Below are 16527 nucleotides of genomic sequence, written 5' to 3'. Positions count from 1 at the left end.
GATTTTATTTAGAAAACTATTAGATGATTGAAAATCATCTGAAGGCATCCTTAGAGCCTTTCAATCTTTCATATACTGTAAGGAGTACCTTGTTAAACATGCATCTCTTGCTTTTGAAAATCTCTATTTTATGTAATCTTAAAATGTGCATTATCGCTGTCAGGATTCACTGAACCATTTTACTATAACTGTATATACCCACAAATGACAATTACTGAGACACATTGCAATTAGTTTACTTTGGCAGCTTATCATTTTGAGAATTTGGAAGCCATAGGCCACCACGCATTAGGGTTTTCTGTGGGCTGGGATATTTAAATGAAAATCAACCACATCTCTTAACCAAGAATATTTTACACATGCCTTTCTTCTCATGTGGCCTTTTCCCATTTCCTTATGCTCCATTTCTGCACACGCTCTGCCTATTTCCATCTCTTCACGCAGACATCAGTAGCAAACTCTCTCCCCTTATCTTCCCCACACCCTGTAAATGAGTGTACAGCTCTCACGGGGAGAATGTGGCTCACAGTAGTACATGTGAGGGACACAAGAGAAGGAGGGCACCCAGGGTGTTCAGAATGCATCTCCTTGTGGTCTGTGAGCTGGCAGCAGAATCTTTAGGTGAAAATGGCCTTGCTTCTTGGAAGCAGGTGGACTTTTCTAGCTAGAAGTCCTCATGCTGCAGCCCATCTGAGGGCAAGGGGACCGGGCACTTGTTCCAGGGGTCAGCTTCTGAGCCACTGTCATGGGGTGCCTTCAGTAGGAATGCACCCAACTGGAACTTTAAGGGTTATTATTTCCATTATTTTCCTCTTTCTCAGTAGCTTTTTAAATGTCAGTTGTAAATAGCTCTAGTGCTTTTGCAAGCTGGTTCAATTCTGAGCCCGAAGAAAAATCTGTCTTCTTTACACAGTCTGTGAGCTGTTCCTACAGCTTCCCCATTTATAGACTCTGTATCAAAATGAGGAGATAGTTTCTCCACTACTAATAGGGAGGAAGCTGAGAGAAGCTCTAACTAGATAAGACCTGGATGATGTTTATGGCCAAGACCAGGAACCAGAACAAATAGTGGCAATTTTACACATCATTTTATACTAAAGGGTGGTGGATTATGAGGGAGAAATTGCATAAGAATGGCTTATGCCCTGGCCAGTGTGTTTTACTTGGTTGTAGCATGGTCCTGTGCACTGGAGGATTGTGCATTTGATTCCTGGTCCAGGAACATACCCAGATTATAGTTCGATCCTGGACAGGAATATTCAAGAGGTAATAGATTGATTGATGTTTCTCTCTCACATCAATGTTTCTTCCTTCCTTCCTCTCTCTTCCTCTCTCACTAAAGTAAAAAAAAAAGGAATTGTTTGTGCACTATATAGAATCTATGAATACTTCCAAAACTTTCTCATGGTAATAATAATTGTTGCCATTTATTGAGGGCTTACTACATACAAGGGAATGTGTTAGATGCTTTTATAAGTACCGCGTGTTAACCAATTGTGTCACTGGAGCTCCTGCACCAGATGCTTTTATAAACATTCTCATGTATGATGTTTTTCACACCCTATGAAATAGATATTTTAAAAGAAAATGAGGCTCAAGAAAGAAAATAATGTGTTCAGTGACACCGGTTGATCAGTGAATCACCCAGGATTCAAACCTAGATCCAAGTTATTCATGCAATGGATAGAAATAAAATAGTAATGAAAACAGAAAGTTGGCCAAAAAAAAAAAAAAAAAAAAATCTGAAATGTCACTGTTTCTATTCTTGAGGGTTTTTAGAATTTTTCAGTGATCAGGTAATTTCATCAATTGTACTAATTAATTCAATGCTTTCTTTCCTAATGAAAATGTTTGTCCTTTATGAATCTGGCCTTTGATTTGGCAGTGAGGGACATCAACAAAAATGGCAAGAGTTTGTTCTCTATGAGCTTATTAATCCCCGGTCATCTATGTGAACTATGTCACTAAACAGACCAGGGTTTGGCACCTAGCTCTGACTTGGTAGTTGTGAGGGTTTGGGGAAGTTATTTTAACTTTTCTGTTTCTTTGTATATAAATCGGGGACAATACTACTTAACTCAAAAACCGGGGTAAGGATGATTTTGTACGTAAATACAGTCTTCTCAGATCAAGTCAGTATTAGTTTTTTGGTGTTTTTTTTTTCTTTCTGACAGAATTTTCATAATGGTTTGTATAATAACACTAACAAAAACATTCTATGAAAGTGCTAGAGCAAGGGGACTGCAATTGAGAAAGCTCTGAACACAGTTAGATGTTATATGATGGCTGTTCTAGTTCTGCTACCCATTTGTTTTAAGATAAAGACTAGATCCATGCATCATTTCAATTTCTAGATGTTTATAAGTATTAAAATGGTTGTATAAATTTTCCACTTTTCTCTTACTTGCATGGTATTATATAAACAAAGTATTGGCTATAATAGCAAGGGATTCAAAAGTTAACTCTGTTTCCATCTCTTTGTCTATAAAATGAAAACATTTATTTTAGTCACCTACATATAAGACAGGATGTCAGATAGTTACCTAAGAAGGAATCTTAAATGTTTTCTAATACTAAGGTACCACGTGAGTAGGAAGCATACAAGAAGTTATAGATTGTTCGATGTTTCTCTCTCACATCAATGTTTCTCTCTCCCTCCCTCTCTCTTCCTCTCCCACTAAAGTAAAAGAAAAAAATAATTGTGTGATTCCAGCGCCTTTCCCTGAGTATATTTGAATGCATTTGATGTAACTCCTATTCTTAGGGCCTTTAGAAGGTTTACCCACAAATTTACCTGTGTTTTTCTCTTTCATCTCATTGCTTTGTGTCATGGCTTACAGAAGGTATTCTGAGGGGCTGGCTCAAAGATATTAGGGGGAATCACAAAAAGCCAGAGAGTAGGAGAAGAAGAAATGAGTGAGTCAAGGGGATATGTCTTCTATTTATCCCAATCCCTGGAGCTCTCTGATTTGAGTTCTTCTGTTCATCCCTTGGGCTTATCCATGCCCCTGCACATGCAGCCATCATATGGCCGAGGCCAAAAACTCTACACTTTCCAAAGTAACTGACAAAATTATAGTCTCTGCCAAAAAATAGTCATGAAGCTTGTAAATATATATTCTTCCTTCCACTTGGCTAGCAAACAACTGTACTACCAAGAAGCTTAGGCCCTGCCATCTCTGCCTCTGCCACTGGTCTCTCCTACCCAGGCACAGACTGATCAGCACCCCTCAGCCAAGGCTGGTCCTCAGCAGAGCTGTGAGGTGGCCTCCTAATTATCCCTGCTATCATGAGGCAGGGCCAAACAAAAGGAGCCACGGCCAACACTTCTTAAGAAGTTTTCAGAACACCCAAGCTTGTTTCTTTTCGTTGCTTTTTTCTTTTCCTACCTGGATCTCTATAGATTCCTTAAAGAAAATTTCCTTTTTATTGTAATATATGTAAGAAATTATGTTACTTGGTTTCTCATTTATATGCTTATCTTTTTCACCTAAAATATACACTCCAAGAAGACATTTATCATGTTTTATTTATCATTGTGTCTCCAGCACTTGAGTAAGTGCTTAGTAAACAGTTGTTGAGTGAATGAAAGCATAAACATTGGAATGCTTATGTTATTAGAAGAATAGAGGAAAGAAAAGTAAAAAGTATCATTTACAGAGTGCTAACTCGGTGCCAGGCTCATGCTGGGCATTTACATGCATCATTTATCCATATATATATAAAAGGCTAGCATGCAAAGTGTCCCCTCAGGAGTTTGACTAGGAGACCAGGTGTTCAGTCGCTCACTATGATATGTGCTGACTACTGGGGGGGGGGGGGGGGGGAGGGAAGGGCAGGGCGGACCAAAGGGAGGCCCTGGCTGCAGCCAGAAGGCCCCAATCAGCCCTGATCACTGGCATGCATGAATTTCATGTGCCAGGCCTCTAGTCTCTTATAATCTTCTTTAATCTTCACAGTTACGCCATGGAGTAGATATTGTGAATACCCCGTGTTACAAAAATACAATAGCAAAGTCAATGTTTCTTCTGAAAGGTCAAGGGGACGGGTGACTCCTGAGATTTGGGCTGAACATTTCAGTGCTTGGCTGAGAACCCAGAAACAATGCGCTCTGATCCCACAGGGGTTGAAGGATTTTCCCATCTGAAGATACCAAGGCATCTTGGGAAGTGAGTGCTCTTAGTATTGGTTCTGAGAACCCTCACAAGGGATCTTGTTAGGCCTGATTGGGCTATAGTCTAGTTGGAGAAGTAGCTATGGACAATCTTCCTGACATTCCACACGTGGACTTTCTGCATCTATCCCTGGTCATCACAGTCCAGGCAGTGTCTACCTCAGGAAAGGATCAGCCTCAATTCTGGATATAGTCCATCCAGCATGGTTATGGTACCCAGAATTTGGTGGTGGTTCCCAGCCTCACCATAAAGGAAAAAATAATTTTGTTTTGCAAAGCCATCTGCTACATAAGCAAACCCACTGAGTACACAGCTCCTGACATAGCACTTGACAAGGTTCAGGCTGATGGGATTTCTCTCCATCCATGTGAGTAAGTTGGGTAGAACCTCTGTGTTGACATTATTCCACCATCACAGCTTATCCACTCCTCATAGTAGTGGGTGTGGTGACCTAGGCTCCCAGTCTTCAGGGAAGTGGGTGACACATTCCCTTTTGCTTCTCCTACTTCCAGAAGCAAAATTGGTTTCTCCAGGAGAGCTGAAATGCCCTGGAAGTTTAGCTTAAACAATGTTCATCAGCCCTCTTGAGGGGTTGAGAGTTGGGTGAACATTATTTACTTATTGATATATTTTTACTGCAGTACTTTCCAAAGATTGAAATGGTAAACTTGTGAGGAAAAGATCAATATAATATAGAGTCTAATATCCTTCCCTCTTGAAGGCCAGGAGTCTAAGAATCATTATCTGGTTTTTAACTCTTAGTGGGTAATGCATTTTTTCTTCAGGAATTAATCAGAAACATTCCTGAAACACAGTCTGCTAACCCTGGGAATGAAGGTTGCCCTAAATCTTTGCTGTGCTGTCCAGTACAGTAGCCAAGAACCACATGTGGCTGTTTAAATTTGAATTAATTAAAACTAAATTAAATGTAAAAGTAAGTTCCTCAGTCCTGCTAGTCATGTCTCCAGAGCTCAGTTAACCACATGCAGCTACTGTATTGGATAGTGAGATAGATCATTTTCATCATCACAGAAAATTCTATTGGACAATGCTTCCCTGGAGAATTCCCTTCTGTTATCATAGTTAAGTCACACAATTCATTTCTCCTCTAAATTCTCCCATTCCCCTTCCACTTTGGGAAGGAAATCCACACCCAGATTCATGGGGCTGCTCTATCATCATATGGTCAAAGGAATGACCATAAACTCCCGATCTAATCTATGAGCATATATAGACATCAAAGACCGTGACAAAGAGGAGTGGATTTTAAGAATGAAATTTAATAATATGTGAAGCTCATAGGTAATGTTAGGGGACAAAACAGGATACAAAACAATATGTATAATATTCCAGTTTTGTGTGTATATATCTGGCTATATCTGAAATGTGGAAATAAAGATAATTTTTTCCTATATTTGTTTATACTATTCTACATTCTCTAGTTGGTACAATTAATTCCAAATATTTTTATTGTTAGAGAAACAGGTTCTTTTTTAGAAGAAAAAACACACTTCCCAAAATTGACAAGAGGAGGAATGGTTCTCCTTGACCCTTAGGAGCTACAGCTTGAGTAAAATCAACTTATCTGCACATTCCTCCTCACCCCACTCCATCCCATTCCCTCCATTCTTGGAGGTAGCATATCTTCTGAAATGTGGGAAGGATGGTTTTTATAGCTAAATCGGACACCTAACATTTATTATCAACATAGATGCATGGGTCTATTCTTAATGCTATTATAAATGTGTGTGCGTTCACTCCAACTGCATTATCCATCCCCAAGGACAAGGTATTATCCTTGATTTCCTCAGTCTGTCCAACAGTACCTTGACCAGCATTTGATAACTACCATTGATTTACTGACTGACAGATTGGCTGACCTTGCCATTGCTCTTAGGTTTTATGCTCGTAGAATGTGTTAACATCTTTCCTCATTTTGCTTTGGGTCCGAGAGGTAGTGTTTCTTCCAAATGTACTATGTGAAATCCAACAGCTGGAATACAGAAGCCACTCATTAAAAAAAAATGAGTTAGGCTCTTTCTCAGTTTGTGTGTGTGGCAAGACCCTAATAGAATTTTTTAAAATTTTCATTACTTTTATGGAAATAGCACTGGGAAGAGGATATGTTAAAACTCTTTGATTTGAGTGACCACAGTCATCCACACCAGTGTTTTTGGCATCTCTAGTAACTGGCTTCTTGGAGGGAGGGATTTCATAAAGAGGATTTTCTTTCCCTGAGTTGGCTGTGAGAGTGATAAAACATGCTTGAGGGTCATTCTGGTTTTGAATATTTCTCGTGTCAGCCAAGACACCCACAAGCAGGAATTACAGTCCACTCTGCCCTCTCACTCAGGTCCAGATGGACAGGGAAAACTGGGAAGCAGAGCCCAGAATGTTGGGCTTAATATTTAACTTTGTCTGGTATATTTCACTACATTCCAAATCTTTTATACTCTTACACATCAGAAACCTCCAATGTAGATTGAAGCCATATGCCATTTCTGCTATTTCATAGAGGCATGAGAGAAGACTGGAAAGAGGATGAATTGGTTTTCACAAAAGGCAGGTGAAACTCTCTATCACTACCTGACACACCTGAATGAATCATGTCCCTATTTGGGGAAATGAGGGAGTTCAGTGAAAAATGTCTTCTCTTCTTGGAAGAATAACATTACACTAAGGAATGCCATCAGGGGATTTATGGGTGATGAATTTAAGCAGAGCAAGCATAGGGATAAATAGCAAAAATTACCTATTTTACTCAATGAAGAAACATGACATTCTAATAAACCAACCATGGTAGATCCTGGTCATGTTTTCCTTCTGGTAGGCATGCCATGATTGCATGTGCTTAGCCACCAGGCACCCAAAGTCATGGTCAGTTTAAGGAACTCCCAGACCACAAAGCTGCACATCCCAGGTTTTTCAGACCACTCATACTTGTTGCTGTTTTGAGCCCACACTTGGTGAGTGAAGAAATCAGGATGTGTGTCAATTAGTGTGGGACCTGAGAACAAACTTCAGCATGAGGTATATGGCTCAGGTCCTCAGAGGATGAAGAATGGTCCAGAGAATTATGCCTAGGAACTGAACATGAGCTGAATGCCCGTTGCTGTGCTCATTCTTACATTTTGTTATTTCTGGAGTACTTACTGCCTTTTTTTTATAACGTTATTTCTCTTAATATATTTTTATTTTTAAGAACTATATTATTGTGGAATAATTTTACATTTTCTTTTCCTTGTTTAGTAAACATACATTATATAAATTACATTATTAAATAATAGTGGCCTAGTGCAAAAAATTCGAGCTCGAGGTGGGTGTCCCTCAGCCCGGCTTGCACCCTTTCCAATCTGGAACCCCTTGGGGGATGTCCGACTGCAATCCAGGACTACTGGCTCCTAACTGCTCACCTGCCTGCCTGCCTAATGGCTCCTAACCACTCTGTCTGCTGGCCTGCTCACCCCCCAACTAGCCTGATCACCTTCAACTGCCCCTCACTGCTGGCCTGCTTGCCCCCAACTGCCCCCCCCCCCCGCCTGCTCACCCAAACTGCCCTCCCTGCTGGCCTGATCGCCCCCAACTGTCCCATACTGCCAGCCTGCTCGCCCCCAAATGTCTCTCTCTCCTCCCCTCCCCACCACTGGCCTGATCACCCCCAACTCTTTTCCTCTCCTGGCCTGATCGTCCCTAACTGCCTCTTCCTCTGCCTTGCCACCATGGCTTTGTCTGGAAAGACATCCGGAAGGTCTCCCAGTCTAATTAGCATATTACCCTTCTAGTAGTATAGATATATAAATATCAATCATATAATTATAATATTAGGTTGTTATGTAATATTTAAATATTCATTTAATTTTCATAATCATTCAGTGAGGTGTAGCTACTATGTTTATCTCCATTTTACAAATTGGAAAACTAAAACACTGAGAGGTTAATTCACCAAGACTATACAATTAGTAAGTAGTTGGGCTAGGTTTTGAACCCAGGAAATCTGGCTCCAGAGTACTTGCTTTTCATCACTATTAAAATTCAGAAAAACATAAAAAAAATACATCTATACATATGCTACCTTGAAGTCTATCCTATGCATAGACTTCCACATCATGGAGCCTAGTCTTTCTATTCGACTTTGTATCTTGGATTTTTTTCCAGGTGAACCTTATAATAGTATTTTCACATTATTAAAATTTCCTTATAGCTATTCTTTTAATGGCCACTTAATATTCCCATCATGTAGAGGTACCACTATTTGCTTAACCATTCTCTATGGTTACCCTTTTTGACTCTTCAGTTTTCTATAATGACAATTAGCACCGTGATGACCATCTGTGCAGAATTTCTTTTCTCCTTTGTACTATACTTTACGATACATTCTCAGAAGTAAAATTGTCACGTACAAGAATATGAACACTTTTCGGGTTCTAGATACAGGTTGTCAAATTTTTTTCCAAAAGGTTTATACTCTTTTCCCATGCCTGAAACACTATGCAGAAGTGACTTCTTCACCAGTCTCACTCAGGCACTGAGAATATTAGGAATCTTTACTAATGTGTAAGGTGGAATATAGTATTTTATCATTGCCTTGATTTTTATTTCTTTGATGGCTAGAGGACTGACAGTTTGTCCATGTCGGTTGATCAGTTATATGGGTATTTGAGAGTTCTGTTCAGGTGGTTTGCCCATCTGTCTGTTGAAAGCAAACAGAAGCCTTTGAGTATTAAAAAGAGAAGAGCCAATAATTTTTCATTCTTTCTTCTCCTCCTAGTCTAAACTGCTACCATACATTTAATGTTACCCCCAAACCTTATGTGTAATTTTTCTTGATTTTATATAAAGTAAACAACTATCTGCTTATAAAGGATATTATTATTTTGTTTTCTACTATGAGTGTACCCTGTGCATAAAACTGCCCAACCCATGTGTCACGATTAATAAGCCTCTAGGATGTCAGCCTATGTCTTATGAGCAGTTCAGCTCATATTCTTTGGTAATGCTCCTAGTAACCATAGAACAGGCCTTCCTGTAGTATGAACAGTCAGAAATGAGAAGAGTTGTGAGCATAGAAGGCTGGTATGTCAGTGCGCCCTAGTTGTATTGAAAGAGAGCCAGAAAGAACCCAAATAGCACCTCCCCTACTTGTTGATTGGAGCTCAGTTTTTTTTAACCAAACATAAAGTCTTACAGTCCTAAGAAGAGGCAGTTCTAATAAAGGAAGGCACAAAAGGCTAGGGCCCAATGTTCATGGGTTAGGGTTAGGGTTAGTTCTGGGTTCTCTATCATTTAATGTTCCTGGTAGGGACTCTGAGGCACTTCCTCTACTAATCCCTCATTTTTTTCCACCAAAAACAGAGTAATGGTATTAATAATAACTTACATTTATAATGCACTGTTAAATGTTGTAGATGGGCTTCCTTATCTAATGACTTGCCTAATTTTCACAAGCATACACAGTGCATAGACAGTGACATTCACATTTTACTTTTGAGGAGACAATGATATGGAATTTATAACAGAGCTACAACTCTCCCTTCAGTAAAGTATCAAATGATGATTTCATTACTTATTTTTTAAAGCATACTGTACTCAAAGAAAGTAATCCATTATCCTAAATTTATAGGAGGCAAAGAGGAAAAGAGAAAAGGAAGGTGTGGAAGATTATAGAAAGGACCACATAGGATCCCAAGGAAAACTCTATTAAGTGACCTAAAAAATTGAGAGAAGTGAAACATGATTAGCAAAATGTTGGTGATTATTTTAAAATATTAAGAAATCTTTCCACGTATTTCTTCATTATGCTATTTGTTCACTTTCAGTTTTCCCATTTGTTGCAAAGATCAACAACAATAATAGTTGAGTAAATTGCAGTGATCTAACTGTGGGATGCCATATACCAATTTAACATAATGAGGAAGATATAAACATGTATGAAGTTCATACATTCACATGGAACAAGTGAATGACTAGATCTCGGTTGCCTTTAAAAAAACAAATATTCTTCAAATTTTTACTAAGTGTGAAAATCAGAATATAGGAGAAAGGAAGGGTAGAAAGATGCTCTCAAAATCTAGCCTGGGAAGGAATGTCTCTTGAAGGTCAGGCCTTCAGGTTCCAGGACTCCTTGGATAGTCTAGGGAAAGTAAGATGCCTACTAATTTCAGGTACCAGAGCAGCAATAAAAAGTTCATAAGCCAACAAACTTTGAAATGCTTGCTTAGGAAGTTTTACAGGTGAGCTTAAAAGTTAAAGGCATTTTGTCACATGAATCTAGGCTGAGTGAAGGTCTAGCTGGGTTGGAATGATCTTTGGAAGTTGTGCCTTACAGTAGCTCAATGCTGTGCTTGCATTTCAGGATTTTACGGGCAGCTGCAGACATTCTGCCCCCCACACTACCCTGACTCCCAGAGGACCATGCCACCCAGCAGCTCCTGCAGTGTGGTGCCTTCCTTTGAGGACTACTTGGTCCCCACGTCCATGGGCCAGGCTGGTTTTGATGTTTTCCACAGAGCCTTCTCAACTCACTCGGGCATTACAGGTGTGTTGGAGTCTGACTTTGGAACTTGGGCAGACTGGCAGGAGAGACCAGTTGAGTTACCTGTGAGTGGATGGGCTAGACTTGACCCTGCACATGAATGCATCAAATCCTGTTGAAACCACCTCTGAAATGTCTCTCTTCACCCTCCTCTTCAGCCCCACTTCCACCACCCCAGTCCAGGTACCATTGTGTCTCCCCAAGACAACACAGACAGCCTTCCAATGAATCCCCCTACAGCAACTCCTGCCTTTACCATTCTGCCTTAATGCTTCCAAAAATGAAGGATAAAATAAGTATTTTTTTCTGCTCAAATACCTTTGTTCCCAGTTGCCTAGAGAATAAAGTCCACTTTTTAAAAAAATTATCTTTATTGTTGAAAGTATTTCACATGTCCCTCTTTCTTTCCCCATTGAGCTCCTCTACCCAACCCCTGACCCCCTCCCAGGCCTTCACCACACTATTGTCTATGTCCATAGGTTATGCATATATCCATACACGTTCTTTGGTTGATTTCACCCTACCTCCACCTCCCCACTCCCTGCCTTCCCTCTGAAATTTATCAGCCTGTTCCATGCTTTTCTGTCTCTGGGTCTATTTTGTTCATCAGTTTATTTTGTTCATTAGATTCCTCATATGAGTGAGATCTCGCAGCATGCCATTCAAAGTGCCTATGAATTAGACTTTCCGGATTAGACTTTCCGGAATTCCCTCACATATGTCTCCCGACATGTTCTCACCTCAGCTTTGCCATCACACTTGGCCCCACATGCTCCTCTCTCTCTCTCTCTCTCTCTCTCTCTCTCTCTCTCTCTCTCTCTCTCTCTCTCCTCCCCATTTCCTCCTTCTGGAATGCTTTGTGTGTTTTTTTTAACTTCCCCTCCTGTAAGAATCCCATCCTTGACTCAACTTTAATATTACCTTTTTTTGTGTGTGACCACCCTCACCCTTTCACAGAATACTTCACTTTTACTAATACTCAGCTCATACTTTGTGCCAAGACTTATATTGGCCATCTGTCTGCACCCCAGACTTCTCTTCCACCTATGTGCCTGAGGACTGAGACCTGCTAATGGGGCTAGGTCAACCTGATCGCTCTCTGGACCCCAGTGGGCATGGCAAGGTGAGGCAGGTGTTGACTCCTGTGTTTGCTCTCTTCCAGTGTACGATTTGCCTTCCGGTTCCTCAAGCCTCTTCGGAGAGTCTCTTCGCAGTGGGCCTGAAGACACCACGTTCTTGCAGATCAGCGCTGTGGACCGCTGTCCTAGCCAGCTTTCCTCTGTCTACACTGAAGGATAACAGTTCCGCCGGCCTCCACTACCACTGGCATCCAGAACCTTTTGTTGCTTGCCGCCTGTTGTGTTCAGAACCTCACAGACTGCCTGAAGAGGGTGGCGACTGAGTCAGTAGTGTCTGTGAAGTCACAGATGTGTCCTGGAAGGCAGGGCTGATGGTCAGAGCTGGGCTTTGCGGGAATGTTTTCGTTTGTTCCTTATTCTCTCTGGGTTTGCTGGTGACCAGCAGGACTGTCATTTCAAAGGGAATTTAGACTCTTTCTCTCTCCCAGATACCTGTTTCTTCCTGGCTGTCAACCCTCAGAGGACACGGATGAAGTGATGTGCATGTGAAAATGTAGTGTGGGGACTGCCCTCTCTGAAAACCCTAAATAGAGAAGGACAATGCAAATTGCCAGAGACACAGTGTGCTCCTCCTTACTGCTGGCCAATGCCCAGCCAGGCATCCAGGAACCCTGGATCTGCAGCATAGGGTTCAGCATCAGCCGGCATTCCGGTGAGCTGGCTGCCTCTCTTTCTCTCTTCTATATTCCCATGCTAACCAGTAGCTTTTCAGTGTTTCTCCAAAAGCAAAGTGAGGAGGTTCTGTTAAGTACAGGCCCTTGAAAGGCACTACAACTTGTTTTATATTCCCAAAACCTCTCTTAGTTCCTTCATTTTAAAGACTTGTAATCTACTTCTACTTTAAAGGGAAAAAATATTTAGAAGTCTATTCTTTGGATGCAAACTATTTTAATCACCCCGGCTACATACATTTTGCCACAGCCTTGTGGTTCTGCCTGGCCACACCTCGCAGCACCTGTGAGCACTCCTGGAATGCTAGTGTTGTATATAGCAAAGGCTACCTGAGGGAAACGGGGTGAGCACACCCTCTTCCCAGTGCTGTAGCAGGAACCCTAGCAGGTTAGCTGTTCAGCAACTCCACCTCAAAGACCTTGTTCAAAATAAAAGGTCACACGACTGGTTCACCCATTGCTTCTGCTCTGGTGCTCTGCCCAGGGACGTGCTAGAAGATGTGAGCCCAGGGACTCACCGAGTTATGTTCCTAGGTTTTCTCAGAAAACCAAACTAGAGATGCCCTCTGTCATTATTTTGCACAGCCTTTGCTCACCTCCCTCGGGATATCTTCCATCTGTCTGTCTCTCCCCTGTGCTTATCTCTCTCTATTTGCATTGTTCTCTCCCTCTCCGTGAACGTGGTTCACCTATCACCATCATTATCTGACCATCAACTGTTAGCAAGGTCCCGTCCCAGGAGGGTAGAGGAGACAGTTTTGGAAAGGTGGGCAGAAGAAGGCAACCTTTTTTTCTGAAATTCTGCTTTGAGGGCACTGGGCCATTTGATGTCAAGCCTGAAGAGGAAGCCATTTCCCGTGGCACCCTTACAAAGCTTTGCAAAGATCCTGAGTCTCATGGCCCGGGCTATAATAATGAGCCCAACCCCAGACACCCAGTAACTTTGGACATTCCAGTACTGCCACATTTCATGCTTTTTTTCTCTTTTTAAAAATGTTTTCGGAACAACAAAGAAACAATGCTGTTTGTCAAACAGAAATAATTACAATCTTCAGTGAGATAAGTACACAGTGTGGTGTCAGACTTGGGACCCAGGGACAGGTGTATCCTGACAGGTGGGTCCTCCCAGTCCAGCAGAGCAGTCAAATAGTATTCGGCCTGCTGTAGGATTTCATTCAAACATGTGGTAGGATGAGGTGAATAAAGCACCAAGCATGAGTGTGTTTTCACAGTGCACCTGGTCAGGCTAATTCTCTGATCTGGGAAAAGCCATCGTGCAGACGCCCAAGTCTGCAAACGGGTTATTCGCTTGACAAACACCTGCTCTACTTTATGAGAGGATGCCTGCCGGGCTCCTTTTCCAGATGAGCCCTCAGACTGCAAGGAAAGTGTTCTCCTCCTTGCAGATGTGGTGGGGTGTGTCCCTTTGCCGAAGCAAGGACACACGCATCCTAACACTGGCATCCCTCCTGGTCCTTTGTCTCACTCTGGAAAGAAAGGAAAGCTTCTAAGAGAGACAGTCTATTCATTCTAATTACTGAAGCCTTTATGAGGAACTCAAAATACATGTTATTTTTGTGATGAGGAGGAAAAAAATTGAAAGGCAAGGTGGTTGTTGCAGCTGATGTTGTCACCCCTGCCTGTGGCTTTATACAAGTTAAAGGTGAAAGAGGGAAGGAGGACAAAGCCAGAAGCTGAGCCTCAGAAACCATGGATGCCATGTCCTCTGGCTGGAGGGGATGCTCCCGTGCCAGTCTGTCTCACCCTGGCTTCAGGCTGGTCCTGCCCCTCTCACGCTTCACCGTGGCTGGAGGGAGCCAGGGCAAGGCAGGCCTCCGGAGCACCTCGAGGCCCTCCTTCCTCAGTAAAAATTGGGCCGGCCCCTTAGGAGGCATTCCTGTTAGCAGAGGGCATGCAGGAAGCAGGGCCCAGGGCTGCCTGCAATGCTTCCCGGACCCTCTGTGTTTCCTGATGGTGCAGGTCTGAGCTTATGGCCTCAGGACAGGACACTCAGGTTCTGGCTAGACTCTGCATTCTGTCCTTAGGTCCCAGAATCACGCCTGACCTTACAATGTGTTTCTTGCTTGCTTTCGCATTGCACAGGATTTACATATGTTTTTATTATAATGTCCGTAGCAGTAAAAATGGAATGTTCAAAAATTTATTACCTTCCACTTTTTGGCCTTTTAGTCTTGACATGTAACCATTTTCATTAACATCCAAACAGAGATTGTCATTACTCCTCTTTTTTTTTTTTTTTTTTTTTTTTTTTGAGTAAAAACCAGTGCCTAGGAAAATACACGCAGCCCAAAGCTAATTACCCAATTACATAAAAAGAAGAAATCAGTATGCCTAGAGACATTTCATTTGCTGCATTGTCTTCATTCCCTAAAGGGACTGCATCAAAGTGTCAGTTGTAATTCAGCCTGGGATCAGCTGTTAAGTATTATTTAAATATTTACTATCTGTCCCTTTTCCCATGTTTCCCCCAAATTACATAGGCTATTTTAAAATAGACAGTAGGTCTTCAGTGGCTCACAGCAGCATCCACTGGTGAAACTGAGTGTTGGTTTGTTCTTGAGTTTTTACATTTCCAGATATTAAGCACGTTCACGCACCAGAATGGAGGTAAATGTTCATTGCTCCACCTAGGAACCTCGACTGTTCAGTTGCCTTGAAGTATTGGGAATAGCGTTTGTAAACGATTTAATTATTTGGTATTTTATTGGACTGTTTGACTATGTCATTTTATAGCAGCATTTTTTTTTAATGGCACTTTTTGTTGGTGGTGTGGAATTTCTGCGGTTCCTTTTTTTTTTTTTTTTTGCAACGGATAAAGCAAAAGAGTCACACCACTCATTGGAGAAATAGTGAGTGTAAAAAAGAAGAGATTTATTTTGTACAGACAGCAGAGCATCCTGTGTAATGTTGCTGACATACAGCACTTTGGGGGGGAAAAGTAGAAATCTGTTTTCCATAAATCACACAGACTCTTGTATATAGTTATATACACTCACATAGAGAAATGAACTGCATATATCATACTGGATATGGGGCCGATCTTACTCTTAAGGGCACATCTGGTGCTTATTGTCATAAATCTTTTAAAGAATTAGGTACACTTTTTTTTTTCTATTAATATGTATAGTTTTGTGATTTGTCACAGTTATGTTTCATATAATCATAAGTTATTTTGTCTTGTTTCATGAAGTCCTTTTTTATGTCAAAAGTAAAATGAAGGTTTTGTGCACTTAGTACCGAATAAAACTGGAAATGGAGGCTATGCCCACCGCTTGAAACCCTCCCTCAGCATGTCATTCCAAAACACAATGGTAACAACTGCTCTTTGTTTGTTTGTTTTATTATTTTGTTTTGTTTTACCATCAGCCTCCTTTATATTGAGATGGTAATTATAATTAAAAGCAGCTGGTGGGAGAGGGCGTGTCCAAGGCCAGCTTTAAAATGCTGCATTGCTCTGGGCCAGAGCTGCAGCCTGGATTTAATTATAGATATGAGGATGGAATGGCAGTAAAAATGAATGTGTCCCTGAATCCTTTACATGTTGGGAGTGTCCATAAATAAAACATGAAGTTTTATTTCATCAGATTTAATTAAAGCTTTTATACATGTTTTATTGGTTATTCTATTAATCCACTTCACAAACTGGATAAATGTGTGCCAGGGTTTGGGGTTTATTTGTGTCTTCTCAGGGTAGTGCTACCTCATGCTTCAGAAATGCCTCGAGTGCTTGGACCTCCAGGTGATGGGGTTTCAGCGTGGGGTGGGCGTTTCCTGGCCAGTTTTTCTAAAGCCCTGTAGACAAAGACACAAGCATCAGCTTCAGACTGACCTTTGAAATCCCCTGGTTTTTCTGAAGGAGAAAGGGGCAATGACCATATTCCTGATATCTCAGCCTGTTCATTTTGCAGGCTTTGGAAGGCCACCTGACCCACCTGGGGGAGGGGGAAGAGGAAGTGGTCAGGATATTTTCATATCTGGCTAGCCTATAA

At 41.4% G+C, this 16527-nt stretch overlaps 1 protein-coding gene across 6 annotated transcripts in view; it reads left to right on the top strand.

Annotated features, from left to right (window-relative positions):
• The window catches only part of GLIS3 (GLIS family zinc finger 3), a 430490-nt gene extending 415716 nt beyond the window's left edge, over positions 1-14774 (top strand). For all 6 annotated transcript variants that reach the window (XM_084899491.1, XM_084899488.1, XM_084899486.1 and 3 more), the window contains 2 exons: positions 10528-10710; positions 11870-14774. In XM_084899491.1, coding sequence (XP_084755617.1) covers positions 10528-10710; positions 11870-12006 — 320 coding nt within the window. In that variant the 3' untranslated portion in view covers positions 12007-14774. The remainder of the gene's footprint in view (positions 1-10527; positions 10711-11869) is intronic.
• Positions 14775-16527: the final 1753 nt, after the last annotated feature.

Source organism: Pipistrellus hanaki, assembly GCF_964339955.1.
Source record: "Pipistrellus hanaki genome assembly, chromosome: 11".
Classification (NCBI taxonomy): Eukaryota; Metazoa; Chordata; class Mammalia; order Chiroptera; family Vespertilionidae; genus Pipistrellus; species Pipistrellus hanaki.
Note: the sequence above shows the minus strand (reverse complement) of the source record. Positions and strands in the feature narration are given on the sequence as shown.